The 27,764-nt window shown below is 32.5% G+C and overlaps 4 protein-coding genes and 1 long non-coding RNA gene across 5 annotated transcripts; 3 read left to right on the top strand and 2 right to left on the bottom strand.

Annotated features, from left to right (window-relative positions):
• Positions 1 to 508: 508 nt before the first annotated feature.
• LOC140182435 (uncharacterized) lies at positions 509 to 1,317 on the top strand. Its single transcript, XM_072228641.1, has 2 exons — positions 509 to 593; positions 692 to 1,317. Exons 1-2 carry the CDS (start codon positions 509 to 511, stop codon positions 1,315 to 1,317), a joined length of 711 nt encoding a protein of 236 aa, XP_072084742.1.
• A 2,629-nt stretch (positions 1,318 to 3,946) lies between these two features.
• LOC112775084 (protein LIFEGUARD 1) lies at positions 3,947 to 5,292 on the top strand. Its single transcript, XM_025818551.3, has 3 exons — positions 3,947 to 4,497; positions 4,666 to 4,823; positions 4,920 to 5,292. The coding sequence occupies exons 1-3, from the start codon at positions 4,074 to 4,076 to the stop codon at positions 5,115 to 5,117; spliced, it is 780 nt and encodes a 259-aa protein (XP_025674336.1). The 5' UTR covers positions 3,947 to 4,073; the 3' UTR covers positions 5,118 to 5,292.
• Positions 5,293 to 7,848: 2,556 nt separating this feature from the next.
• On the bottom strand, positions 7,849 to 9,695 carry LOC112776943 (uncharacterized). The gene is made up of 3 exons (XM_025821222.3): positions 8,430 to 9,695; positions 8,277 to 8,351; positions 7,849 to 8,178 (listed from the first exon to the last, which is right to left on the bottom strand). Exons 1-3 carry the CDS (start codon positions 9,261 to 9,263, stop codon positions 8,173 to 8,175), a joined length of 915 nt encoding a protein of 304 aa, XP_025677007.1. The 5' UTR covers positions 9,264 to 9,695; the 3' UTR covers positions 7,849 to 8,172.
• Positions 9,696 to 16,224: 6,529 nt separating this feature from the next.
• LOC112779158 (glucan endo-1,3-beta-glucosidase-like) lies at positions 16,225 to 18,276 on the top strand. The gene is made up of 3 exons (XM_072228642.1): positions 16,225 to 16,291; positions 16,550 to 17,559; positions 18,082 to 18,276. Exons 1-3 carry the CDS (start codon positions 16,225 to 16,227, stop codon positions 18,274 to 18,276), a joined length of 1,272 nt encoding a protein of 423 aa, XP_072084743.1.
• A 6,274-nt stretch (positions 18,277 to 24,550) lies between these two features.
• Positions 24,551 to 27,546, bottom strand: LOC112776703 (uncharacterized). Its single transcript, XR_003190145.2, has 2 exons — positions 27,341 to 27,546; positions 24,551 to 24,841 (listed from the first exon to the last, which is right to left on the bottom strand). It is a non-coding gene; the product is annotated as an uncharacterized lncRNA (long non-coding RNA).
• Between the last annotated feature and the right edge of the window lie 218 nt (positions 27,547 to 27,764).

Consider the following 27,764-nt stretch of genomic DNA (forward strand, 5'->3'; position numbering starts at 1 on the left):
GGCTTTCGGTGATTGGCCTCTCTTTACTCTCTCTCTCTACCTTCCTTTCTTTTCTTTCCTTTCCTTACTCTTTACCCTTTCTTCTCATAAAAACAGAGTTCAAAGAAAAGTATGATGAATCAGCCTCCAATGCTAAGCTTAAATGAATGTTCCTCTCGGTTTGGAACATCTTCATACACACACACCCCCCAAAGCTAAAGCTGCAATTTCTGACTTCCAAACCCTATAATTCCACAACCTTCCCCTGTTCTTTCTCTCTCTCACACTGTCTCTTTCACTCTCTTTGACTCCAAACACCTCTATATACATTTTTCTTTTTCTTTTTTTTTTCTTTTTTTAATTTTATTTTTTTCCATTTCAACTAACACCCTCACCTTACCCAATACTCACCATAAATTTTGAAACTTTTTCGCGGCTACTCCTCAAATCCCAAGAAACCAACACCAAAAACCTGTGACAAAAACAGAGTGGTAGTGGTTCCCCTGTTTTGAGAGTGAAGAAAGAAACTATGGCAATAGAAGTATGCTCTGAGACACCAAGCGCAGGAATCAGCCCTAGAATCTCATTCTCTCATGATCTCAAGAACACAGAAGGTGCTGTCCCGTGGAGAATCGCCACCTTGGATCAGACCTCTGCATCTTTGACTCAACCGGCTCCGATTTCGTGTTCTGCATCACAAATTCCATAACAGAACAACTCTCTTCAGCCGATGAGCTTTTCTCCAATGGCAAGATTGTTCCAATGGAAGTGAAGCGAGTTTCAAATGCCCCACGTGAACCCTTACCCCATCATCGACCTCGTCCTCGTCCTCGTTCTTCAAGCACTGGAGGAGGATTCACAGAGAAGAAGAGGCTCAAGGAGTTCTTATCCGCAGAATCCGATGATGCAGAGAACGAAGAAGAGAAGCCATCTTCAAAGTATTTCTGGCAATTCAAGAGAAGTAGCAGCTTGAATTTCGATACGAATCGTGGGAATGGGTTAATTCGTTCGCTGCAGTTTCTATCACGAAGCAACTCAACTGGTTCTGCTCCGATTCCGAAGCAAACAGAGCCACAGAAACAGAGGTTGCAGAAACAGTGCTCTGTTTCGAGCCGAAGGTCTTCATCTTCATCATCTTCTTCCAGTTCAAGTACATATTATTTCTATAATTCTTCTCAGAAACCTTCATTAAAGAAAAGTAATGGATCTTCTGCTAATGGTGTTAGAATTAGTCCTGTTTTGAATCTACCACAATCATATATCCCAAAAGCAACTGCAAGATTCTTCGGAATTGGTTCACTCTTCTGTAATGGAAAGACTAAAAGGAAGAAGAAATAATATTTATTTTTTTAAAAAACATATAATGGTTATTTATTTATTACGTATATTTTTAATTTCTCAATCATGATCCAATTCTTAATTGTAAGCTACCCTGTCTTTGATTTAGGTTCATGTACTATTATCATGTGAGCTTAACTGTAAATTCAGAAAGAGAAAAAAAAATGGAAAAAGGAAGGAAATTTATTTAATGAAATGGTTAAATAAGACTATAATTTTGGGAAATTGTTACTACTTTTTCCATAGGGGGGTGTGGATTGTAATTTTGGAAAGTGAAAACTACAGTTGATGGGTGGGAATGGACAAAAATAAATCATGCATATCACTATGTTTAGGGCCAAGGAGACAAATAAACAAGGAATCATTTTTTCTTGGTCTCTCCCATGCTATTTCCCTCCTTCTATCTATCCTTTCCATTAATTAATTTTTTTTCTGCTTATAATTACATGTGGCTGGCTTTTATTCATCTCATCACTGATTGAACATTTATTTGAGGGGGCTCTTATTATTTTTATTTTTATTTTTTTTTTCTCTTCCTACATAAATTAATTTAAATAAAATTTTGAAACTGAAGGGGTCCCTAATTTTTTGTTCTTTTTGTTTTATTGGACCATCCAGACAAAACAGCCGAGTCAAAAAGAACAGGTTAGATTAGAAAAAGAAATAATTGATTAAGATGATACCACTACATATTATATGTAACCCTTAATTCTTTTTCAATGGCGCCAGTTTACATATATAGTTGATCATTCATAAGTCATGAGACATAACCACCCTTACCTGGCCCATTCTTTGAGTACACAGTCTTAACCAATTAATGACTTCACAGAAGATTATCCCATTTTCTATGTCTTTTATTTTCACTACATGGCCCATTCTTTGAATATACAAATTTCTGGTGAATGACTTTTTACAACACTGTTATAGTATCTTATATATTTTCTCGTTATTTTCTTGTGAACTGGGTCCATGACATAACTCTGCCAAGTCACGGAAAAAAAATATTATCTCAAAAGAAAAAAAACGTCCACAACGTCTAAACAATATAGTGACACAAAAGTGACAATGTGTATGCACCATTTTTCTGTTGTTGTTTACTGTCATGTTTGGATATGCTATGGTGTATGCGTGAAATCTATTTTCGAAAATTCTGCGGAAATGTCCTATCAGTTCATAAAGGAAAGTGTTTTGTGACCACCATTGGATGTAATCTCACATTATTAAAAAGACTATTGATGACCAATTGATGATTACAAAACACAAAAATTATTGGTCCCCTAACACTCCTCGTTCGTAAAACTTAAAGCAGAGGAAGAAATGAGTTAGGTGGAAGTTTTGGCCTGGCAAAGCTGTCTTGTATGATAGTACAAATGAACAACAACTAAGGATTGCCTATTCCCATGAAAAAAAGAAGCTATGGTCCATTAATGATGTTTGGTTGTCTACTATATGTTCAACAACATCGCCAAATTATTGTAGCTCCATAAAAACGACTAATCGGTAGTGATCATATGCATGCCATTTGAATTTATATAGGGTCTAAGTTCACGTGACGTATTTAATTAAATTGTCATCTAACAACTTTTATCTGTCAACAACTTGAATTTTCACCCTTATATATATTGAATAATTAGAGCATGATGTTGCTTCTCCCAACTTATACTATTCACTTTCATTGAAATGTTCAATTAGAACATCAACGAGTACTAGTATATCATAATTATTGTTGAATTTTGACTTAACTTTCAGTTTATTATTTTTACATTTTTTTTCTATTTTCAATTGAGTTAGTTGCCTATAAACATATACTCATCCGTGCCTGACTCTCAGATGTGGATCATCCAAGATACATTAGCATGACGTACTTCTTCTGTTCGAACCGGAGTTTGAAACCAAATTTTTTCTCAAGAGAATAGATGGAGCGATTCAGGTGAGATCCAATGTAGATCTAACTTTCTATTCACTCGTGGGATCTGGATGGTTCGGAGGGAGATCCTTCTGAACGAATCATATCATTCCAATCTATTGACAATTAAAAAAAAACTGTTTATACTAAAAACATAGCATAACGGCGGTCGAAAAAGTAGGCCCCCATCGTCTAGTGGTCCAGAACATCTTGGAGAGCGCAGTACAACAAATAGTTGTATGTTGCGTTCGGGAAGGATGAATCACTCCGAAAACAATTTTAGTATGTAAATGACACAAGCCAAGTAATTGTGCTATATTTAATAGCGTGACCAACATTAGAAACACACATGTATAGTATGTACCTACATTCCAAAATACAAATTAAGAAAATAAATAATCCTATTTTAAGTCTGAATTTATTAGATTATCTGAATTCTGAACAAACCGAAACTTGACAACTATTCAATCTTGGGGTAAAGTAGGGTCTTATGAAAATAAGCATGTCCTGCTTATAGAGTTGTTGTAGCTGTACATTGCTTATATACATACGCGGTTTGAGAAAATCTAGCAGGAAAAAGAAAAAGCTATATATAGTATATAAAACCACATAGTCAAGATCCACATCCTACGTGTCACGAAATCTTCACGTGCAATATGGCCACAATTAACAAATAAAAACAACTTTCTATATATATGCGTGCATATTACACACTATATAGATGTTGATGGTGCTATTTTATATTCTCCCTTCCTTTGCAACAAAAACACAAACCCTTAGTTTTATTATCAACGTAACTTTGTGTGTTACGTTTGTGCATTAATTAATTGCAAGAAGGGAAGGGAAGAAGATGGGTGGCCATCATCATCATCATCATGAGCATCATGGAAAGGGTGGTGGTGGTGACATTGAAGCAGGGTTCTACAACTATGGGAAGGGGATGAATAGTGGTAATGAGTTGTATCCGGGGATGATAGAGTCACCGGAGCTACGATGGGGGTTTATTCGGAAAGTTTATATTATTGTGGCATGTCAACTGCTTCTAACCGCTCTCGTTTCATCCATCTACTTCATTTTCCCAAAAATTAAGGATACAATTCGCTCCAACCTCGTTTTCCTCATCCTTATGATCGTAATCCCCTTAATTGTTACGATAATCATTCTATTTGCATTGAGCAAATATTACAAGAAACACCCCGTCAATCTCATCCTTCTTGCCATCTATACCATCGCCACTGCTGTCGGCGTCGGCTTCTTTACTTCTTTTTCCAAAGGTATATGAATCGAGAATCGTTAAATAATTTGACAAATTTAATTAAATTATTATCTAAAGACAGCATACAAGTTTCCATAGAAATTTGTGCGAACTAATTTTTTTAATTAATAAATTAAGGTAAAAACTCAAATACAGTTGTAATTAATTTTAACGAATGTCTGTACAGGGCCAATCGTGTTCGAGGCTATATTACTGACGGGTGCGGTGGTTCTTAGCCTCACGGCATACACATTTTGGGCGGTTAAACGAGGCCACGATTTCAGTTTCCTTGGTCCATTCCTCTTTGCTGCTTCAATGGTCTTGTTATTTTTCGCAATCATTCAAGTAAATTAAATTACTCTCACTTATTTTCGAGTATATTTCTTCCCAATTTTATTTTAATTTTTCCCGAATCTAATGACTGGGTTTTTATGTATTTAGATGATTCACCCTTTGGGGCCAATCGGAAGGATGATATACAGTGGTCTTGGTGCACTGTTAATGTGTGGTTACATCGTATTTGACACGAATAATCTCATCAAAGTTTACGACTATGACGAGTATGTTTGGGGTGCAATCGCCATCTATCAAGATATCATCACCCTTTTCTTGCACCTGCTTTCGATATTGAACAATTAATTAATTTAGTGATTCAATCATGCCACCTTTAATTAGATGCAGCAGAGCAGAGGCCTCAGATGCTCAAATTGTACATCGATACATCTCTATTGTTTATTCAACAATAGTCCTGTATCTGTATGCTTTTTGTTTATTTATTCTAACTTCATATATTAATATAATTGATTTTCTTTAATTCTAATAGATGTCATCACTTTTACACGCTAAGGGTTTAAAATGGAATGATATTGCTTGGAATTTTTTCTTTCCAACTTATTAATATTAAAAAAAAAAAAAAGAGGAGGTGGACATATTAGGAGTAAAAGGAAGAAGAAATGAATGACTAAGTGAATTTAAAAGTTTAAAAATTTTAAACTTAAATAATTTTTTGATCATGGTAGAATACATATTTATATATTTCCTTTTTGCCAATAATTAGAATACATTTTCTATAGTTATTATATGAAGAAAAAGAAACGTGTAAATACCTTTCACAAAAAAAAAATTTAAATTGGATACCCAAATGTAGGAACTTGTTTTATGATAAGTCATTATGTAAAAAATATAAAAAAAAAATATTATAGGCTCACAAAAAATTAAATATAAAATTAGTCACTATATTTATTTATAAATACATATGTTATTTTATATTTAACATGTATATTATACCAATAATTAATTTAGTGACTAATTTTTAGTATACACATAACATAAATAAAAAAATATTGAAAAATTTTATAAAAACATATAAAAAAAACAACCAAATCCAAAATAGCAGCACTAGAGTGCAGACTGGCAGTTTAGTAGTTTATTTAGTCTCATATTAATTGTCATTTGAATATAAAGTCATACGTTTGATACTTTGATTATATAAATCCAACATGGAAAATCTACCATTTTGTAGCTCGTCTACATTATAAGAGGATTCAAGCCTTCTATATTTGTAGTCCACAACACTAACGTCTTTAAAGAGTGGAACTGGATAAGTAGTAAAGAATTGGAGATCAGTAGTTCCCAAAAATCATGGCAACCATACCAGCGATTTGTTGGGCCGTCATTTTCGAAAAAAATATCTTTTAAATGATATTTTTTTTTTAAATTTTTTTATAAAAATATAAGTAATTTTATACTTAGATATCTCATGTAAAAAATTTCTTTTATCTATCAATTATACTTAGATAAAATAAGATAATAGTACTTTTTTTTGTTTATTTATTATATGAAAGAACATCTTTTTTTAAAGAAAAAAATATCATTTAAAAAAAAAGATATAAATTGTAACTTCTCAAAAAAGAGTTTTTTTTTTTTCTAATACTTTTACTTTTACTATTAGAAATTTATCAAACACACTAAAAAAATTAAAAAAAATCTTTTTTATTAAAAAAAGATTTTTTTTTATCGACTTAATGACACCCAACACAAGTACTAGATATACATTACAATTAATCACCAAAATCAGTCACAAAAATAAAATATATATTTTTTTATCTATTAATTATGTTTAGATAAAATAAGATAATAGTACTTTTTTGTTTATTTATTATGTGAAAGTACATCTTTTTTTAAAGAAAAAATATCATCTAAGAAAAAGATATAAATTGTAACTTTTTAAAAAAAGAGTTTTTTTTTTAATACTTTTACTTTTACTATTAGAAATTTGACAGAAAAAATAAAAAAATTCTTTTTTTATTAAAAAAGATTTTTTATCGATTTAAAATATATATTAAAATACAAAATACATATTAAAAATAAATTAAATTACATATATATTTATACACAAATATATGATAATTAATTTTAGTGTTTAAATTAGAATTCTTGAAATCCTAGAAATTTGCGAAAGCACATGCACTACACCTAATAGCAAGATCGGATAATTTGAAGTTTTGAACAAAACATGTTTAATTTGCCCCCTTAAAAAAACTGGTAAACCAAAAATATTATTGCAGCTGTGATTGTTCGTTGTAATTTTTTTTTTATTCACAGTATTTTTTAACTCGACAGGCCAACAAATAATTTGTCACGGATCGAAACTTGCGACGCTTGCCTAAGCTTGTTTGTTGTAGTTATAACTAACCAAAAATTTCTCTTTTTTGGGGTTTGCCATCAAAAGAGTCGTTGATAAAATAACGTAATAACTATACATATATTGAATAGTTTCGGCCCAAGCGAGATGTTATCGGTATTGGATCAATAATAATGTCCACAACCTTCATCAATTTTTTAACGCATCCCATCCATTGAAGCCCAAGCCCTGCTCACTAGTTTCCATAAAAGAGAGAGAAAAAAAAAAAGGGAATTACAGAATCAGTGGAAATCAAGGCTGGAGTCCGATTTACTTGCTGTGTGTGCATTTGTGGTTTTGGGTTATTTTGTAAAGATACATTTCTCTTAAAAGAAGAGAAAAATCTGTGTGAGAGAACTATAAATACTAATGAAATCAAAACTAAGGGAGGGAATTAAGACAATTTGCTGCTCATCGTGCACTTTTACTGAGATTGGATTGTGCTGGCCGCTCTGAACATAATTTAAGACAAGAGAAGGGAATAATTTGAACAAGACAATATCTCATATCACCAAGTCATTCAGCTGGACACACTTTAAACACAGTTGCAGAACCCCAATCAGTAATCTCATAGTTTTTGTTCCACATGAAAGCATACCATGACAAAAACTTGTGATTCTGTCCAATGAGTTGGGCCAAACCCAAAAGAATACATAAACAAGAATCTCTGAACGGGATTGGAGGTCATGAGACAAAGGAGCAATGCAATCTCATAAAATTTAAATATACTGTTATGAAGAGACTACTAAACTAACATTACCACCTATCAAAGCAATTTTAAATATACAAGTGCCACAATCTTAAATCTAGTAATTGAAATACTATCATAGCTTCGTCTTTGAAACTACACATCTTTATATAATATCAGTCAATCATTTTTATTTCTCTCTTTGGAGAAATTATTCTTATAAACACAAAAGAATGAACTATACTTATCAAATCAAAACTAGCATTAGAAGGAACAAAAGGCAGATGCGTACGTAACTTCAAACTAAGTTGCTAATCTGAATGCTACCTCTGCAAACACCAAAAACAATTAACAACTAAATCAGATAAAAAGTTCAACAACATCACTAAAGATGAATAAGACTAATAGGAGACTGAAATTATTATACCTTGGTAGCCTCCTCTTCAGGAACCTTGTATGAATCGGCTGTAACCTCTGACAACCACAACCCTGGGAAGAGGCTCTGCACACCAAAATCAAAATAATTCAATCTTCCAGAGACTAATATACACAATTACCATAACAAAAGAAAAATGCTTACATCCAGTTGCCTCTGAACAATTCTGGGCCTCTTCTTGGGCCTCCTCGGAGGCCGGTGGCCCACCAACACCATGAAATCGTCTTCAATCTCCTTCCTCGCCAGCGGCAACGAAAATTTCACCTTTTCCATCTTCTTCTCCGGACTTGCCTTCAATTTCGGGGACATCACGACGGTGCCGCCGCCGATGATTCCGCCGCCGGTATTCTTCGACGGAGACGAATACGGCATCTTCTCCTCAATCCTAAGCTGTCCCTTCCCACTCTCGCCGGAGACAACCGCCGGATCCTTATATGCGGCCCTTCTCGTTCGCAGATTCCACGGCCTCATTTCAGCCACCGTCACCGCCGCCGCCGCAGTATCCACTGCCGTCGGCGCGAATTCCCGCGCTCTTCGCTCCACCACTACGTCGACATCGTCGTTGTCCGCAGCCACCGCCACCGCCTCCTTCCTCAAAATCGCATCTTTCATCCTATCAGCCTCAGTCTTCAGATCAAGCATCAGCTTCTCCCTCACCGCATCGATCCCATCGTCGTCAGCCTGAATCCCCGACCGCAGCGGGGAATGCTTCGACGCTGCCGGCGCCGCCGCCACCCTTATCCTCTTCTCCGAACCTCTCGCGACGTCGGTGCTGACCGACGCATCGAATTGCCTCTTCCTCGGCGTGAGCGGCGGCGGAGATCGGCGATCTCCGGCAGCGTCGGTGGAAGGCACCTTCATGCAGCGTAGGTGGCGCTGACTCCCCCACTTCAAGCACGGCAACATGAAATTGTGAAGAGGCTTGGACCTCTCGGGTCCCATGGCCATAGTCTCTTGTCCAGAAGCCGCAAACACCATTTACCGTTGAAACGAGAATACGAGGGAGAAAGTATTCAGAGCAAAAGAGAGCAAGAATGGACACAAAACATACAGAGCTTCTTTGTTCCGAAGCTGAGAATGATATGTTTTTTCTCTCTCTTTATTCCGGGGAGAATGAGAGAGGAAAGACGAAAACTTTGAGAGAAGAGAGAAGGTGTGTTTGGCAAAGTCACCGGGAAATGCAAGTTTATATACGAGTGAGCCAAATCAGAACCACGGCGGTTTTAACGTTCGGGTTGGGATCCAGGGTTCACGCTAAAATGCGCTTTGGGTGCTTTTTCTTTTTCGTGTGCTGAGCATTTTTCTTTTTTCTTTTTTATTATTTTTTTAATCTTCCCGGGAGATACGTTTTTGAGTTGGAGGGAATGTGATGGTGTGTCCCAATCGCAGCCGTTCAATAGAGATCATCTTATTTTTTTATATGATAAAATTGAGAAAAAAATAAGAAAAGAAGAGAGGAAAGATATTATATTTTGTATTTTTTTATTGATTGAATTTAATTGTATTATAAAGATAAAATTAAATATATATAGAATATTAGATTAAAAAAGATAAAGATAAATAAAGATAAGATAAGAATAATTAAAAATAAGATAAGATAAAATAATAAAAACTAAAATTATAATTGAATTTATATTTTTGTTGGATTGAATTTATGGATGACGAGACTTTTTTTTATTGTTGTTAGAAGAGTAATTTAATACTATGAGTTTAAAATTGGTTAGGTCAAGCACACCGTTCATTTTGTGTTATTGGCGGTCAGCGATTTGAAAGCATGGTGATTATGCCATTAGGAAATATTCTTCATCAACGAGGACAATGACGTTCGTAATTTAATTTGAACAAAAACATCATCTCATGGAGGGTTTTTTTTTTTTTTTTGCCCCAATGTGTAGCCTGGTTCATGATCAGTTACTACATTATGATGGTTTGATTTGGAAGTGATTTTCCCCAAAGCAAGTGATCTAATATTGTTTTTAGACTATTTGAATACTAAAATAAAACAAGTCTCATTTTATAAATTTTGAAGTAATATTTAATTGTTTATGTTAGTGCTTTATTAACGTTTTTATGTCAAAAATTATTTTAAAAATTAAGGTTACAAAATCTAAAAACTAAAAAGATGTAATTAAAATTTCAGGGATTAAATTAAGATTTACGTATAAATTTAAAGATCAAATTAAATAAAATAACCCACAGTCACATATACTTTATATTTTTTCATGTAAAATAAAAAATGCACAACAAGAATAATAAAAAACATATGTATAATCGATCATTATAAAAAATGTTCATATAAGAGTTTCATTTTTTACGTTATTTTATTCTTGAATATGTATGATATATAAGTAGTAATAGTAACAACAATTAAAAAATTCACCTCAAATAATTTTATTTTTTATTTTGTTAAGAAATATTTTTTTAACAAAATGAAATAGTATATAAACAAAAGTTAATAAAAGATGGAAAGAAATTTAAAAAAAGTATAAATAAATAAATCTTTAGTTGAAAACATTTTATTTACTGATCTCTTCCCAATTATTTATAACTTTTGAACAAGTCAACAAACAACTTAAATAATTATCAACATAAATTAATTCAATTGTTTAATATTACATCAAACTTAAAGTCGATAATCTTTTGTCAATATATAGTTGATAAATATACACTAAATTTTTAATATTTTATCTATTTCCATACACAAATATGCATATATATAATCAATATATAATTCTATATATTTTGTATCTATATTATACAAAAAATAATTTATCCACCAATTGATAGAGAATAATAATGTGCCCATATTAAATTATTAGAAATATTATTTGCATATTAAAATTAAATATAATGTATTTTATATTATAATATATATTTTATATTGATGATTGATTTTAATATATTTTTAATATTATTGTTAAATCATATTTTGCATGTCTTTCCAACTTTATATTTAAAATAAACAACATACTGTTATCCAATATTTGTTATGCTTTTGTTTTTGGTTACTAATTTGAGATTTGCATGTATTATATATTGATGTTTGAAAATGTTCCATGTCTTGACTAAAAAACTGTACTGAATAAAGTTTTTCTTGGAGAGTAATAATTACATAAAGTAGAGGCACACTTAGCTTGGAGCTTGAAACTCCCTTCTTACAATAATGCAATAATGCAGATTCATTCAAAGTGGTGAATATGCCTGAAGACCTTCCAACTAACAAAGCACATAAATTCAACCCAAGAAAGCAACACTGATGACATCTCAACTCTTATATACTTAATTACCATATAGATATGATTACATTAGTGAAACCTAAGAAAATAAGTAACTTTAATATAATAATATAGTTATTAATTTAGCTCTCCCACTTAATATGCCACTTTTCTCTTTTTAAATTGAGCAATATTTGTTTGGTGAATAAATGACCATTTGTATCCATGAGAGATAAAAACGCTGATATTTGTATTTATCGTAGATGGAAACTAACTTTGTAACCATGAGAGATGGGCTCCGTATGACAAAAATAGCCTGGCTTGGGTTGGCACTTGCTTCGGGTTTGTAGGACCCTACGTGGCTCTCCGAACCTCCCAAAGCCCTATCTACCTAGATCTGAACGTTTCTATATGAAGGTAATACTTGAAATGAAAACCCTAGCTCATCTTCTTCCCCAATTCGAATCATATCCCCAAAATAAAATATTTGTGAAATTCAAGTGCACCCAGAGATAACTCACAACCCCAGCAATGTCACCACACAGATTTAACTCTGATGCAAATTTTGGAAGTCGCAGCAGTTCTTCAAGTTGGAAGAAGATGAAGGAGAAGAACAAAACACAAAAAAGAAACGATAGTGTGAAAGGCAAGTTGGCAGTGATCCAGTGAAAGTGGAATCGCGGCGGCGGATCGCAAACAGTATTTAAAGTGTTTAGATTGAGAGTTGCTTTCTCATATTTCACACTCTAAATCCCTCGATGGCTGCTGCTTCTTCTACCTCCCTCTTCCACGCATCTTCCCCTTTTCCCCTCAAAACCCACCAACCCCCAGGCCCAGGCCCACCCACTTCCCTATCAAGGCCCAATCCCAGCCCACCACTCCTCTCACCTCCCCCAAGCAGCGCCGCCCTGCCGACGAGAACATCCGCGACGAAGCCTGTCCAACAACATCACCCACGACAACTTCTTCTCAGCCTGCTACGTCCCCATCAACGCCAACCCTTCCTCCACCGAGTCCTACTCCCTCGATGAGATCGTTTACCGCTCTCAATCCGGAGGCCTCCTCGACGTCCATCACGACATGGCCGCCCTCAAGAAGTTCAACGGCGAGTACTGGCGCAACCTCTTTGATTCCTGCGTCGGCCGCACCTCCTGGCCCTATGGCTTCGGCGTCTGGTCCAAGGAGTGGGTGCTCCCCGAGATCGACAGTGATGACATCGTCTGCATTCCTCAATCGCGAGTTCTTTTTTTCCTTCACTTTGATTTCTTGTGTTACTGATTTGTGGGGTGCCTGATTTTTTTCAAAGTTTGAATTTTTCTTTTCCATAATTGATGAAGAGGAAAATGAGTCTGGGAAAGAGATAGATGAAGACGAGGGGGACGATAATGATGTTGTTTTCCTTGACCGGTATGAAGAGATGGTTGAGAAGTACCATCCCGGATTTGTAGTGCGAAAGAGGAAGGGGAGGTGGAGAAGGTGAGGATGAAGGAAGAGTGGTTGGAAAGCATGAGAGTGAGGAGGGTGTCCTTGATGGGGTCAGAGGTGGTGGGGAGGGAGAAGAGAATGGCTTTGTCGGCGTGAAGGACGGAATAGATGGTGAGGAAGCGAGTGTTGAGGAAGAAGGGGCCATAGTGGGGTTTGAAGAGTGAAGAGTGGGGTTTGGAGAAAGAGAGAGTGTCTGAGTAAGAGAGATGGGTTGAAGATAAGGGGGGAGTGCCACGTAGGATCGAAAACCCACGAACCAAGCTCAAATCCAAGTCATGACATTTTTGTTACACGGAAGACATCTATCATAGGTACAAGTTTAGTTTCGAGCTTTTATAGGTATAAATATCAGTATTTTCATCTCTCATGGATACAAATAGTCATTTATTCTTTGTTTGGTATTATTATTACTGTTTGAGCCATAACATGTTCAATAATATTAATAGTTCGTTTTGACCTTTGATTAGAGTTAATAAAATAGTGTGATGTTGTGGAAAGGAATGAAGGGGTTGCCGCTGATTCGAGTTTAGCGAGGTTAGGATAATGATTTCTTGAAGAAGCCGCGAAAGGATGTGGAATGCAATAAAACAATAATAAAAAAATGAAAGGTAGAGAATGAAAGAGATTGTGTGAAGGGAGAGGAAACAACCGCTTGCCTAATCTCACGTGGTACGCTATAACCTTCTCTTTTGTAATTAATTTTTGTTAACCATCATTTACAACCTATGCATGATGGTAGATGATGATAGATCTCAATCGAATATTTAGATGCATGAGGAATGAGTCTTGCCAACAAACGACTCTGTGTGTGTCGGACGCACGCGACCATGGGATCAAGAGCTTTACCACTATGATGCTTTTGGTCTCATCAAAGCTGGATTTTCTCTTTTCGAACTCAAGTTAATCTAGCAAATCACAGAGAGAAATGGAGAATGTAATGCTACATTGCTACTACAATGTAGTATGAAGTTAATTCATCAGTAGAAGAGAATATCTTCCTAAAAATTGTTTGATGCATACTAAAATTAATCATTAAGACCAAATATATTATGTATTTGTATATAAATATATATTATTTAATTTATTTGTAATGTGTATTTTATATTTTAATAATATATATTTTATAATAATAATTAATTTAATGATATTAGGTATATATTAAAATTAATTACAGTCATTATTAATTATTAGTGTGAAATATATGTTAAAATATAAATATATAATAAAAATTAATTAAATAACATATATATTTAATTATACATAAATATATTAGTGACTAATTTTAATAATTACTTTTAATGAGTTATGTTATGTGTACACTAAAATTAGCTACTAAAATCAGCCACTAGTATAAAATATATGTTGAAATATAAATACACATTGAAAATAAATTAAACTATATATATATTTATACACAAATACATTGATAGTTGATTTTAATGACTAATTTTAATATACAAATAATATTTTTTATTTTTAATACATAAATAATATTTTTGTAATTAACTTTGATGACTGATTTTATATAATTTGAAATAAAAAATCATTTATGATTATTATTGAAGACCTCAAACCGTTTAGACCGTGGATGAAATAGTTTATTAGGCCCAAAAAAATGTTCAGAACCACAGTCATCCTTTCAAGTACCTTCTATATATCAAGGCATTCTCCTGTTTATCTTGTTGTACCAAATAAAAAAAATCTTTGACTATTATTCACTTGTTTTTTTTTTTTTAATTTTCTTTTTTTTGTTGCCACAGTATTTTCTAATCCGACAAACTAAAGATTAATCCGTCGTGAATTGGAGTTCTATTTAAGGGTCTGTCGCTGGCTAATAAATTGCTGCTAGCATCACTGCCAGTCTGCCACCGGCATTACTGTTGCTAAAGTCGCTGCTCCATATTCTCCTTGTTATTATTGTGAACAATATTTATTAATAAATTAATTTAAATTTATAGATGATTTGTTATTATCTTAAATTATTTTTTTTTAATTTGTTAGATAATTTGAAGCTTAATTATATTGTGTAATAAAAAAATACTTTATAGTTATTAACAAAATTGAAAGAGTACAAAAAGAATATGCAAAGATAAAGAATACTTTGTTATGTATTTTTTGATTGATTGAATTATAAGAATAAAATTAAATATATACAGAATATTGTCTACGAAAGAGAAAACCAAAGATAAGATAACATGATAACATAAAGATAAGATAAGATGATAACATAAAGATAAGATAAGATGATAAATGCTAAAATTAAAATTGAATTTATGAATTCTGTTAGGCTGAATTTGTGTACCGTAGAACTTTTTTATTGTTGTCATGGGATAAGATAAAAGGATGGTTTAATAGTTATTAAAATTTATTATTTTGATTATTATTTTTAGCTATAAATCTAATTTTTTTGGGTCTAATAATTTAACAATATATTTTCAATTTATACTTTTAAACATAAATGATTAACATTTGTTTTTGTTATAACATAATATAATTATAAAAATTATTATTATATTATATATACTTTGTCTCTGTTGTCAAATTTTTCTAGCTGTTCAGAACCCTTCACAATCTCAAGTCTTTGACCCGAAAAACTTAACCTTCATGGCCAAAACTCTCTACACTGCATTCAACCCTAAAACAGACCAGAACGAAGTCATTAAAGAGGTTCACACGGTTCTCTTCCTCATCATTGACGACCTCTTAGCAAAAACCAATGAGAAGCGACATAAGAGCTACCACATCTTTCGTTCGGATTGCCCTTCATTAATTGACTAAAACTGTCACGCTCTATCTCGAATTTATATAGAGATTTTTTACTATAAGATAGATATAAATGTGTAACAATAACGAATATAAAGTATCAAAATCTTATAAATGTAATAAGTTTCTTTCTATTACGTGGATGTGTGTATGTATGTCTAATTGTCTATGCATGGAGGATAAATCTTCTAAACTTTCTATGCAATTAAATTTCAATCATGTTTTATTTAAAGAATGATGGATTTGCATGTGACTACTGGAATTAAGGTTGCATGTTATTGGTACAAAAAGGAATAATTAATTACGTCAAAGAAGAGACATGTATGATGTATTGATTTAATGACGATAAATACTTAAATCTTTATTTTATTAATATGTCTGTTCAAAATCGTTTTCACCTATATATATTAACGTTCGTTGGCAAGTTATAATACATATAGAGGACAGAAAGTAGAGTTCATTCTCAAGTGTCAACAATGGCTTTGATGCAAACACTTGTTGGGCTACAAATTCTTCTCTTATTCCATGTGTTAGGAACAACAGGTAAACTTTCAACACCTTGTTCAAATACTAAAATCAATAATGTCAATTTTAATGGTTCTTTTTTGCTTCCTTAAGATTAATTATATTTTGGTAAAAATTCACGTGCAGTTATTTTTATGTGAAGTTAATAGTTAAAAATTGTTAGACGATAATTTAGTAGTCAAACTTATCAAATTATCTAACGATTTTAAAATATTAACTTCCCATGAAGACAACGGCACCAGAATTTTCACTTTGTATTTTTCATTGAATATATAGCAGCACAATCAATTGGAGTATGCTATGGAACGGTGGCTGATAACTTACCACCTCCAAAAGAAGTGGTAGATCTTTACGAAGCAAATGGCATTGAGAAAATGAGAATATACAACCCTGATCCTTCAATCATTGAAGCACTGAAAGGATCAAATATAGAATTGGTTGTTGGGGTTCCTAATGAAGATATTCAGACTCTTGCAACTTCTGAACCATCAGCAATTCAGTGGGTCCAAAACAACATACAAACTCACATAAACTATGTCAAATTTAGGTACATTGTTGTTGGCAATGAAATAATGCCAAATGATCAACAAGCCCAATTTATATCCCGGGCAATGCAGAATATTTATGCTGCACTTGTGTCTTTCAAGCTACACACAAAAATCAAGGTTTCAACAGCCATAAAATTGTCACTATTGGGAAGCTCTTACCCTCCATCCCAAGGATCATTTAGTCCTTCTTCATATTCATATATAAAACCAATCATAAGCTTCCTTGCAGATAAAGATGCACCACTCCTTGTAAATTTATACACTTATTTCACATACATTGGTGACCCAAATGACATTAATCTTGATTTTGCATTGTTCTCTCCATCAAATACTACAATTAAGGATGGTAAATATGAGTACCATAATCTGTTTGATGCATCACTAGATGCAGTTTATGCAGCACTTGAAAAGCTTGATGCTCCTAATTTGCAAGTGGTGGTATCAGAGAGTGGATGGCCTTCTGATGGTGGTTCTGCTGCAACGGTGTTGAATGCAAAACTCTATTATCAGAATTTAATTCAACATGTGACTCAAGGGACACCAAAAAGGCCTAATCAAGCGCTTGAAACTTATTTGTTTGCTATGTTTGATGAAGATCTTAAAGGACCTGCTGAAACCGAACGCCATTTTGGTTTGTTTCACCCCAACAAAAATCTAAAGTATCAAATTAGCTTTACTAGCTGCTCAGAATCAGATGTTATTCCAAACTCTTCTCCTCTATCAATGAAAAACAATGTTGTATACTACTTCCTTTTTCTTCTTTTTTCTTATTTTTTGGGTGCAACGTAGAAAGCTCTTATATTAGGACATATTCTCATTTGTGAGGTCAATTGCCAAACTTTGTAAAATAAAATAATTATTGTACAATAAAATAAAGCTACACATCTTTGTAAAATAAAATAAGAGTAAAGGACAAATAGGTTCTTGACCTTTTTTTTCGCAGACATTTTCGTCCTCAAGGATTAGAAAATACATTCATGTCCCTGACCCTTCCAAAACGCGGACAAATTGACCCCTCCGTTGAAGTGACTCCGTTAGACTCAACGGAAAACGCTGACGTGGCTCCCGTGGCACTGACCTGGCCGTTACGGGAGCACACGTGGCATGCAGCTTTTTAAAACAGGACATATTAGTCCTCTCACACTAAAAATTGTAACTTTTTAAAACAGGACATATTAGTCCTCCCAACCCAAAACGACGTCGTTTCACCAAAACCCCTAATCTTTCACATTTATGAGCCCTAATCCTTCCACAGATCAGCCACTTCCTCAGATCAGCCACCTCCAACCCCAACCACCTCCTGCCCCTGACTCCCTCTTCCACCACCACCTACGTTGCCCCTCCTCTCCTTGCCCCATCTCCCTCCCTCTCCACTCCCTCGCTTACCCTAACACACTCTACTCCCCTCCCCATGCGCACCCTCCACAACCACCGTGTTCCACTGTTCTGTTCTAGTCTCATGATACAACTACGTTGGTAAAAAATCCAACAACCAAAACCTGCACATGAACCTGCCTAGAAAGCTCAAAGTCCTTCATCTTCACACAAACAATCAACACACTTGCAAAACTAAACCCATTATACCCAATACACAATCTCCTCAACTCCCCATAAAACCCCAAAGCCTCACCAAACACCCCATTACGCGCATACCCAACAATCATCGTATTCCACGACACCAAATCTCTCTCAGGCATTCTATCAAACACACCCCGAGCCTGCTTTATCATGCCCAATTTCACATACCCAGAAATCATATTGTTCCAAGAGTACAAATTTCTAGCCTCCATTTTGTCAAACACCTTGCGGGCACCAACAAAATTGCCGCAACTAAAGTACATACAGATCAAATGGTTGGCAAAATACGTAGTGGGGCGTTTGAGACCGGTCAGCTTGAGATGCAAATGGACCAATTTGCTCTCACGGTAGGATTTGGAGGCGGAGCAATGGCGCAAGAGGATGGCGAGAACACGAGAAGGTAAGCGAATGCCCTTAGGGTGGAAGTGATCGAGAGATGAAACGGCTTCGTAGAGGGAAGGAGCGTTGAGGAGAGACTTTGAAATGCAGAGCTTGAGGGATTTGAAGCGCTTGAGCTTGTTGAGGGGTGAGAAGGAGAGAGGCAATGGCATTGCAGAGGAAGAAGAACATGTGAGTTGCTGTTACGGTTTGTTGTCATCTATGTGTACGTGCGGTGGTGGAGAAGCTCCGGCCACCATGGACGGGGGATCTAGGAAAATGAAGGTGGTGGCGGCGGATAATAGTGAAAATGGTGGAAGAGGGAGTCAGGGGCAGGAGGTGGTTGGGGTTGGAGGTGGCTGATCTGTGGAAGGATTAGGGCTCATAAATGTGAAAGGTTGGGGATTTGGGTGAAACGACGTCGTTTTGGGTTGGGAGGACTAATATGTCATGTTTTGAAAAGGTACACGTTTTAGTGTGAAAGGACTAATATGTCCTGTTTTGAAAAGCTGTGTGCCACGTGTGCTCCCGTAACGGCCAGGTCAGCGCCACGGGAGCCACGTCAGCGTTTTCCGTTGAGTCTAACGGAGTCACTTCAACGGAGGGTCAATTTGTCCGCATTTTAAAAGGGTCAGGAACATGAATGTATTTTCTAATCCTTGAGGACGAAAATGTCTGCGAAAAAAAAGGTTAAGGACCTATTTGTCCTTTACTCATAAAATAATTATTGTACAATAAAATCAAGCTACACATCTTCTTCAATAATCTCGTAAAATAACTATATATAATATGAAATAAGATATATATAAACTTTAATATGATAAAATGTTTCGGTTTGAATGAAAAGTGTCAGATATTTTATTTTTTTGATACATAAAAATACAAGGGACGGAAGGGATATAAAGAAGAACATAATTACATAATTTATTTTGAGTTTTTTTTTCTTAAGTTTTATTATTAAATAAGTCTGCTATAGTATCTTTTAGATCATGTCAAACTTAAAAAAAAAAGTCACATTAAGACACACAAGCAAGTTTAAAATTAGTCAAAATTTTCTTTATCAAGACATGATGTATATAGATTATAGTTGAATTTTAGTTTAACTAGTGTATCTTTCTGTATGAAATAATATATAAAATTATATAAAAATATTATTAAAAAAATTAAATAAAATATATATAATAATTATTATTATAAATATTTTATAAAATTATAATTAAAATTAAATTTTTAGAATTTTAATATTAAAATATTAAAAATAATTAATATTTGTTTTAATCAATTTAAGTTTGTTGAGTGATTATCTCATTCGTCCCCTTAAACAATTATTAGGAATTAGAATCTCGCATTGTGTGTATAGCAATTCATTAGCTATTAGCTGTAAATTCTTAATAAATTGAGTACCTGAATACACGGGTATCCGACCCGTCCATACCCGGTTGAGGAGGGTAATAACTTGAGTCAAGTTGGGGCAGATTTTGCTTAAGACAAGACATGATCGGATTTAGGATGTACCCACTCCAGATATATACATATAAAAACTTTTTAGGAATTAGAATTTGCCTCACATCACAGATTCAGTGATTCACAACTTCAGTCTATACTCTATAGCCATGCAAGAGAAACTCAGTCATCCTTACCCAGAATCTTCTTCCTCTCGACTTCTTAAAAAAAAAAAACCTCATAACTTCGGTCATCGTTGTTGCTAAGCCCATCGCCGCCTACCTCTTCACAGCTCCCATCTTACTTCACAGCTCATGTCGTCATCGCTGCTTATCCTATTACCGTCGTTGTTGAGCCCGTTGCCACCTTTCTCCTGCCGATTCCCTTTTCTCTAGTTAAATTCTCTCTCTCTCTCTCTCTCTCTCTCTCATTGTGAGTGAGTATGTTAAGTTCTTCTATTCTTCTTCCACATACTCATCACTTAGTCGCCATCGTTATAAGTCCGGGCATTGCCGTTGCAGTTTCATCTGAGTCTGTCACCGAATAAAATAATTTTTTTATTAAAGTTTGACCAGTTGAAAATAGGCATGCATGAGATCATTTTTGTATGTAATTTCTGAATTTTCTCATCCAAATTTAATCTATGTGGTTAAGTATTTTAGTATAGCGATCATCATAGTTTTGTTGCGACACTAATGTGATAAAAATTGTGGTAATTTCATATTTAATATATGAGACAGACCAGATTATTAAAATAATCAGAAAAATAACATTCAGATGTGCGCCTAAAATTTATAAGATGTGATTATCTCAGGAAAATATATATGCATAGCTCAAGTGGAAGATTGTTAGGAAATTATTATTTCTTAATATATTTATGGACAATACATATATTAATTATAATCGCAAATTAAATAATTTAATATTAAATGACTTATATAGCGGTGATCTTATTTATTGTCATAAATATTGAATTAAATAAGTCACTTTTACTTTTGATTTGGATAAATGATATTAAAATCATAGATACTATTTTATTTGAGTTTTAGGGTTTAATGAGTGTCACACTCAAATATAAACAATGACTTTAAGATTTTGGTTTTCAACACATCAAACTCGTCTTTAGACCATCTCCAGTATGGAACTCATCCCAGTTCCTGTTTATGGCCTACCTGTCATAAAAAGTAACTCCACATCAGCTTTTGTGTCATAAACAGTAAATAGGAACTCAAAGCATCTCTCTCTTCTCCATTAGGAGGAACTAACTTTAGTCCCTGTTGTGATCCCACTTAATTAATTAATTAAAATACTTAAAATTAATATAATTAATTTTTTTAATAATGTAATTTAAATATTTAAATTTAAAAATAATTCACTGTTAAAAGAAATTAATATTAAATATATTTATATATAACAACAATACACAATATATAATTCAGGATTACACAAATTTGTAAAATTACTTAATACAAAAAAAAAACATAATTAAATTCTATAATTGACAACAAGCATTGTGAAATTGCCATATGTGTTCAATCAAGTCCTCTTTCAATTGTCTATACTGCTGCCTATTTCGAAGTATTATAATTATTAATAAATTAAATATAATTTAATTATTTGATATAATTTTTTAGATAACTAAATTAAATACTTAAATCACATTTAATTTATAAATAATTACAATATTTAATTATATACATAAGGTTAAATAAGTTAGTATCTAATAAGATTAATACCAACCTTTTATTCGCAACATATTCTATAACATTATTAATTGTTATATTATTACGATATTATTTAATTATTTTTTAAATTAAGTGCCACATGTTAAAATTTTATTGCTTACCATAAAAACAAAGCAAGGCCCTGCTCAGAGGGACTTACTTGCTTTAAAATATGTGCGGGGATTCGTATTTATATTACTCCAATGGCAGGGCTTCAACTTTTGTCAGAACGGGTCCTTCATTGGATTGTCGTTGGAGATGCTCTTATAACTCTTTTTTCACAGTGGAGTTGTGATTCAATTCAGCCTATCAAGGATACATAAGGTTTCGGTTGACGAAGATCAAGAACCACAAGAGCCAAGCTCTCTGATCTCAATTATGCTCTCGAATGAAGGGACGCTTCTGCGTTCTCAGTTATATTTTTTATTGATTTGACATGAATGATTTTGATGTTAAGAAATCCCAAAATTTTCAGATAAAATTGAATTTTTATTCAATCAAATGATGATAAAAAAATGCATGCAAGAAAAAAAAATATTTTAAAAGTATAAAAATATTAAATTGTCATTTCAATTTACTTTTTTAATCAACGACAATAAATATCTTGAATTAATTAAATTTTTATAAAAAATTATATGTCTAAAATTATTTTATTTCTTAAAAAATCTTTTGAACATATAATGGTTCAATGAGAGGTTGACTATTAAAATTGAATATAATAATTTTAAATTTATATTTTCAATAAAAAAATTGTACTTATTTCTATTCATCCTAAATAATTCTATGTTCACTATTACTTATCTATTTAAATAATTCTAACATTGATAGAATATTATTTTTAGATACAAAAAAACTTAAAATATATTTATTCTATTTAAAAATAAATATTCATATTTAACTTAGAATTTCAACAAATATGACAAAAAATATTATATTTTTTAGTTAAAAAAGTAAAATATCTATAAATATATTTTTATATTGTAGCTTTAGATTTTTCAAAAAAATTTAACAATTTAATGGAATTAAATCATATTTCTATAACATATATAAGAATATATATTACACATAAATAAAAAATGTTAGGTGTAATAAGAACAAATACATAAATTAAAGTAAAATTTAGAAAAAAAAGAACCAATAAAATATTGAAGAAAAAAATATAAATAGAAGAGAAATAAAATTATTAGACAAAAGAAAAATAATTTAATAAATTTTATGTGTATATAAAAGAGAAATAAAAAAAAGATATACAGTACCTTGTTTAATTTAGCAAGATTTATAGAAATAAATACATAGAATAAGAGAATAAAAATAATAATTAAAAGAAACTAAATATCTAAATTAATATCAAAATAAAAAATAATAAAATAATAATAGTCTATCATAATCTTAATCTTTTAATATAATTAATTAATAACAATATAATTAGTCTACTATAATAATCTTAATCTAATTTTTTAATACAATTAATTCTAATTAAATAATCAAATAAATTGAATATAAATATGTCAAATCTAATCATATAAAAAAATAGTAGATATTCTATATATATATATATATATATATATATAGGATAAAACGTCACTTTAAAATGAGATTATATATAGGATAAAACGTCACTTTAAAATGAGATTAGAGATTATTATTATTAATGACATATAAATATTAAAATTGTATTAATGCATTAATTAAAATATATTATCATAATAAAAAGTTGCAAGAATTAAAATAACTGAAATTTATTAACTTTAATTAGTTAAATTAGCATAAAATAAGTAAAAGATGATTAATCAAATTAAATAAATTAAAAAATATTATTGAGTAAAGCAAATATCACAATAATTATATTACTAATTTAAAAAAAATTAATTCAATCCATTCAAATTTTTATTTAAAATAGACAATTAAAAATCACCAATGAATAAAAATAAATTGAATATAATAAAGAATAATTTTAGTAGTATAAATAATTAAATTAAATTATTATATATAATTTTTATTTTTTACCTTATTATAATTTAAGTTAACATTAATGGTAAAAAAATAATTTTAAATAGCCCCAATTTGTATTTTACAACATAATTAAAGACAATTCATACTTTTTTATTTTGCGATTAATCAATATTTTTTAAATTTTTTAGTTAAGTCTTTTGTATTTTATGATTGATAAATTTTCTCTACAAAATATAAATTTGTGATGAATTATTACAATCATAATTAATTAAAAAAATCAAGAAAAAATTATAAAAAAATCAAATAAAAGATAAAAAATAAAGTAAAAATTTAGTTTGAAACTAAAAATTTGTATCTTATTATATAATCAATTTTGTTACTCACTTCAACTTCATTATCCTTTTGTATCCAAAAAAATTTATTGTAATACCCTAATATACAAATCCTTATACTCGAGTCATAAGTCAACGATATTACGGTGGTACGACTCAAAGTGAAATAATAGTAAGAATATATATATATATATATATATATATATGTTTGAATGAAAGAACTAGTGAAAAATAAAATAAAATCACGAACGAAAAGATACTCTCATAAATAGATAGCAGACGAAAGGTAAAACGCGTTCAAAAAACGATAAGAATAAGATAAGAACAAAATGTATATAGATAACATAAATAAATAGCCACTAGTCGCGACCCGCGAAGTTTAGGCCGGCTAGGGTACAGAAATTTAATATTAGATTGACAACAGTATTTCCTATCTTTCCCAAAGATACATCATCGCCTCTATAGGCAAGTTGCAAATTAAACATTTACATAATTTATATTAAAGGTTTTTCAAAATAAAAAGGAGAGATTCTAAAAGTACAACACAGAATCAAATAAACTTTGTCGCCTTCCAGATGAATCCAGCTCGCTGCTGAGCACCAGGACCTACATCTGAAAAATAGAGAATTTATACGGAATGAGAACCCCCGACCCATGGGTTCCTAGTATGGTAAAAGGGTCAAATAAATATAATGCACCATAATATAAATTCACTAAGCATCTTAAACTTGTTACCTCGTCATATCCATCCCAAGTTCTCACTAATCCATAACTTAGGCAACTATTATAGGGGATTCTAATTCTAACCCAATATCCTTCATACTTCCACTACCTTCCAACTGAATAAACCAAGAACTGAACCATCCCTCAAGTAATTCAACTTTTATACAAACACAAACAATACAGAGAAGTAGTAAATGCACAAGTAAGCCAAGTAAGTCAATCAGCAAATAAGCATGAAACATGTATAATTAGGCAACCCAATGTAATTAAACAAACCCAAAATTCAAAATATGCATATGATGTATGTCTGTTCTATGGCTGATGATATCATCTGTCGGTTATATAGTACACCCCAACACATCCTGGTAGCTAATCATGGACAGAAACACCCATTACGGAGCAAGTGAGTTTGAGCTACAACCCCCTTGCTACTACCCGCTTAACCCAGAGCGAGTGAAAGAACCATTACTATCGCTACTACCCAGGCGGGTGTTTAAAAGCTCAACTTGGAGTAAGTGGAATAATCCACTACTGTTGTTATTATCCAGGCGTCACAATCACTGACCTGGAGCATGCGGGACGAACCACAATTCTTGTTACTATCCAGGTATCACAATCACTAACCTGGAGCAAGTGGGACGAACCACAATTCTTACTATTGTCCATGTATCTCAAACATACATTCATTCAATCTAAATCAATCAGCATTATTATCAAATCTCAAACATTGACTTGGAGCAAGCGGGACGAACCACAATCCTTACTACTACCTAGGTATCTCAACCATACATTCATTCATTCATCATCACATCATTATACATCATGAACTTAGCCACCGCTCACAGCATATATAACATTACGACACTTCCTCATTCATCATCATTTTCTTTACCTTTTTCTTCATCAATAAGTTATCTTCCTCGTAGCTCTAGTCATACTTTATTATCCAAAATTCACCTACTAGGGTTTAAACGGGTTTTCGAAAGCTAGAGGAATGATTTAAAAACACAAAAATTCATATTTCAGAAAATAGGGGATGTGCATACGCACACCCCTTCCGTGCATTCGCGCAGGATTAAAAATGGGTGGTCGTGTACGCGACCCCCTGCTTGCGTACGCGAGGAGTGCAACCTAAAACGAAAGATCACGTCGTGTGCAAGGCTCGCGTACGCGAGTTATGCAGAATAGGTAAAAGCTGTTAAGTTCATAAATTCAGTTTTCTACACCTAACTTCCGACGTCCATAATTTTCTCTACAAAAATCCGTTTTTCACAAACTTTATACAGTTTAAAAGATCTTGAAATTATCTTTAATTTGAAATAGGTTTCATTTGAATCCAAAATTCGAGGCTCAAGTTATGAATCACCAAAGTTCATTAAAAACCAAGTTTTACCCAAAAGTTCAAAACCTCTATTTTCCAACATTTCATTCTCAAATCGAAGTTTCTCAACCTAAAACAACCTAATTTCCAACCAAAATCCTTCCATATTCTTATCATCCCTCTCTCAACATATCAATATCCAATTCTATTAATTTCAAATCTAACAAAATTCACAATTAACCAATATTATTCATAAATCAACGATCAATTATTATCATTATTCGTAATCATTATCAAAACTTATCAAGCATCAATGATTTGCCACATTCTCATCATAGGCTCAACTTTCACATTCAATATCCTCATTAATCATCATTAAATCACCAACCATCAACCATCACTTACCTCCCTTACTTCTTTCCAGCTTCCGGCTCAAATTCACGGCCTCCGGCCCGATATTTCATCAAATCAATATACATAAATTCATAACCATATAATTCACTATCCAATACCAATTTCAATTAACACAACAACGATACATCATCCAAAACATCAATTATCACAACATGTCTTCTACACATAACGAACTCCATCCAAATACTAAATTCAAACTTAATCCTAGGGGCATCTAACATAGGAATTCTCATCACACCACACGGTACTTAAATGAAACTTAAATTGTACCTTAGCCGATTTCTCGTAAAATCCAAATACATCTCAAGGTCAACGTTTCTCAAGAGTCCACAGCTCCAAAACCTCTCCGAACCAAATCTCAGCTACCAAGGTCCAACAATCAGACTCCCAACATCATCGATATACTCCAAATCAACAATATTCAATATAATCCCACAACATATCACTATAACCAACATTCAAGCTTGCTAACTCATAAATCGACAAGGGTTTGAGGTTCTTACTTTATTTATGCATCAATTGAGCAAAACCCACTAATTTTTTTCAGTTAATTTGACCCTAGAACATCAAAACAACTAAAAATTTTAACACCTAATCATCAAATTTTCGAAATTGGGAAGAAGAAATTGAAACTGGGAGTGTGGCTTCCTTACCAACTTTAGTATCAGGTTTTGTAGAGCTCATCGCTACGAACGCGTGACCGCAAACAATGCAGCGATCGGAGCTCCGGATCAAAAGTTATGGAGGATTGAATTATGAATGAGGGTTTGTGTTCTTCCCCCCCTTTCCCCTTTCCCCTTTACTTCAACGTGATTCCTTTTGAGTTTGGGAAAAAAGAGCTGAAGCTCTTCACTTAAATGGACATTGGATTGGGCATTGGGCCTAATATAGGCTCGGTTCAACCGATTTTGCTTGTTCAACCTAATTTTGGGTCAAATTCTTTAAAATTAGTGTCAAAATTCTTATTTTAATAAGTTCTATCTTATTAAACTATAAAATTATATTTACTAATTTTTTAGGTTTTACATATATAATGTCATACTTATTTTAAAAAAGATGAAACTCTTCAAATACATG

This window comes from Arachis hypogaea, chromosome 19, assembly GCF_003086295.3.
Source record: "Arachis hypogaea cultivar Tifrunner chromosome 19, arahy.Tifrunner.gnm2.J5K5, whole genome shotgun sequence".
Taxonomy (NCBI): Eukaryota; Viridiplantae; Streptophyta; class Magnoliopsida; order Fabales; family Fabaceae; genus Arachis; species Arachis hypogaea.

Coding starts and splice junctions, on each gene's coding strand:
- LOC112779158 (XM_072228642.1), top strand. CDS start 16,225: ATGGCTTTGATGCAAACACTTGTTGGGCTACAAATTCTTCTCTTATTC. Junction 16,292..16,549: donor CCATGTGTTAGGAACAACAG/GTAAACTTTCAA, acceptor TTGAATATATAG/CAGCACAATCAATTGGAGTA. Junction 17,560..18,081: donor TATCAATGAAAAACAATGTT/GTATACTACTTC, acceptor TCCACAGATCAG/CCACTTCCTCAGATCAGCCA.
- LOC140182435 (XM_072228641.1), top strand. CDS start 509: ATGGCAATAGAAGTATGCTCTGAGACACCAAGCGCAGGAATCAGCCCT. Junction 594..691: donor TGATCTCAAGAACACAGAAG/GTGCTGTCCCGT, acceptor ATTCCATAACAG/AACAACTCTCTTCAGCCGAT.
- LOC112775084 (XM_025818551.3), top strand. CDS start 4,074: ATGGGTGGCCATCATCATCATCATCATGAGCATCATGGAAAGGGTGGT. Junction 4,498..4,665: donor CTTTACTTCTTTTTCCAAAG/GTATATGAATCG, acceptor ATGTCTGTACAG/GGCCAATCGTGTTCGAGGCT. Junction 4,824..4,919: donor TATTTTTCGCAATCATTCAA/GTAAATTAAATT, acceptor TTATGTATTTAG/ATGATTCACCCTTTGGGGCC.
- LOC112776943 (XM_025821222.3), bottom strand. CDS start 9,263: ATGGTGTTTGCGGCTTCTGGACAAGAGACTATGGCCATGGGACCCGAG. Junction 8,352..8,429: donor TTGTTCAGAGGCAACTGGAT/GTAAGCATTTTT, acceptor TTTGGTGTGCAG/AGCCTCTTCCCAGGGTTGTG.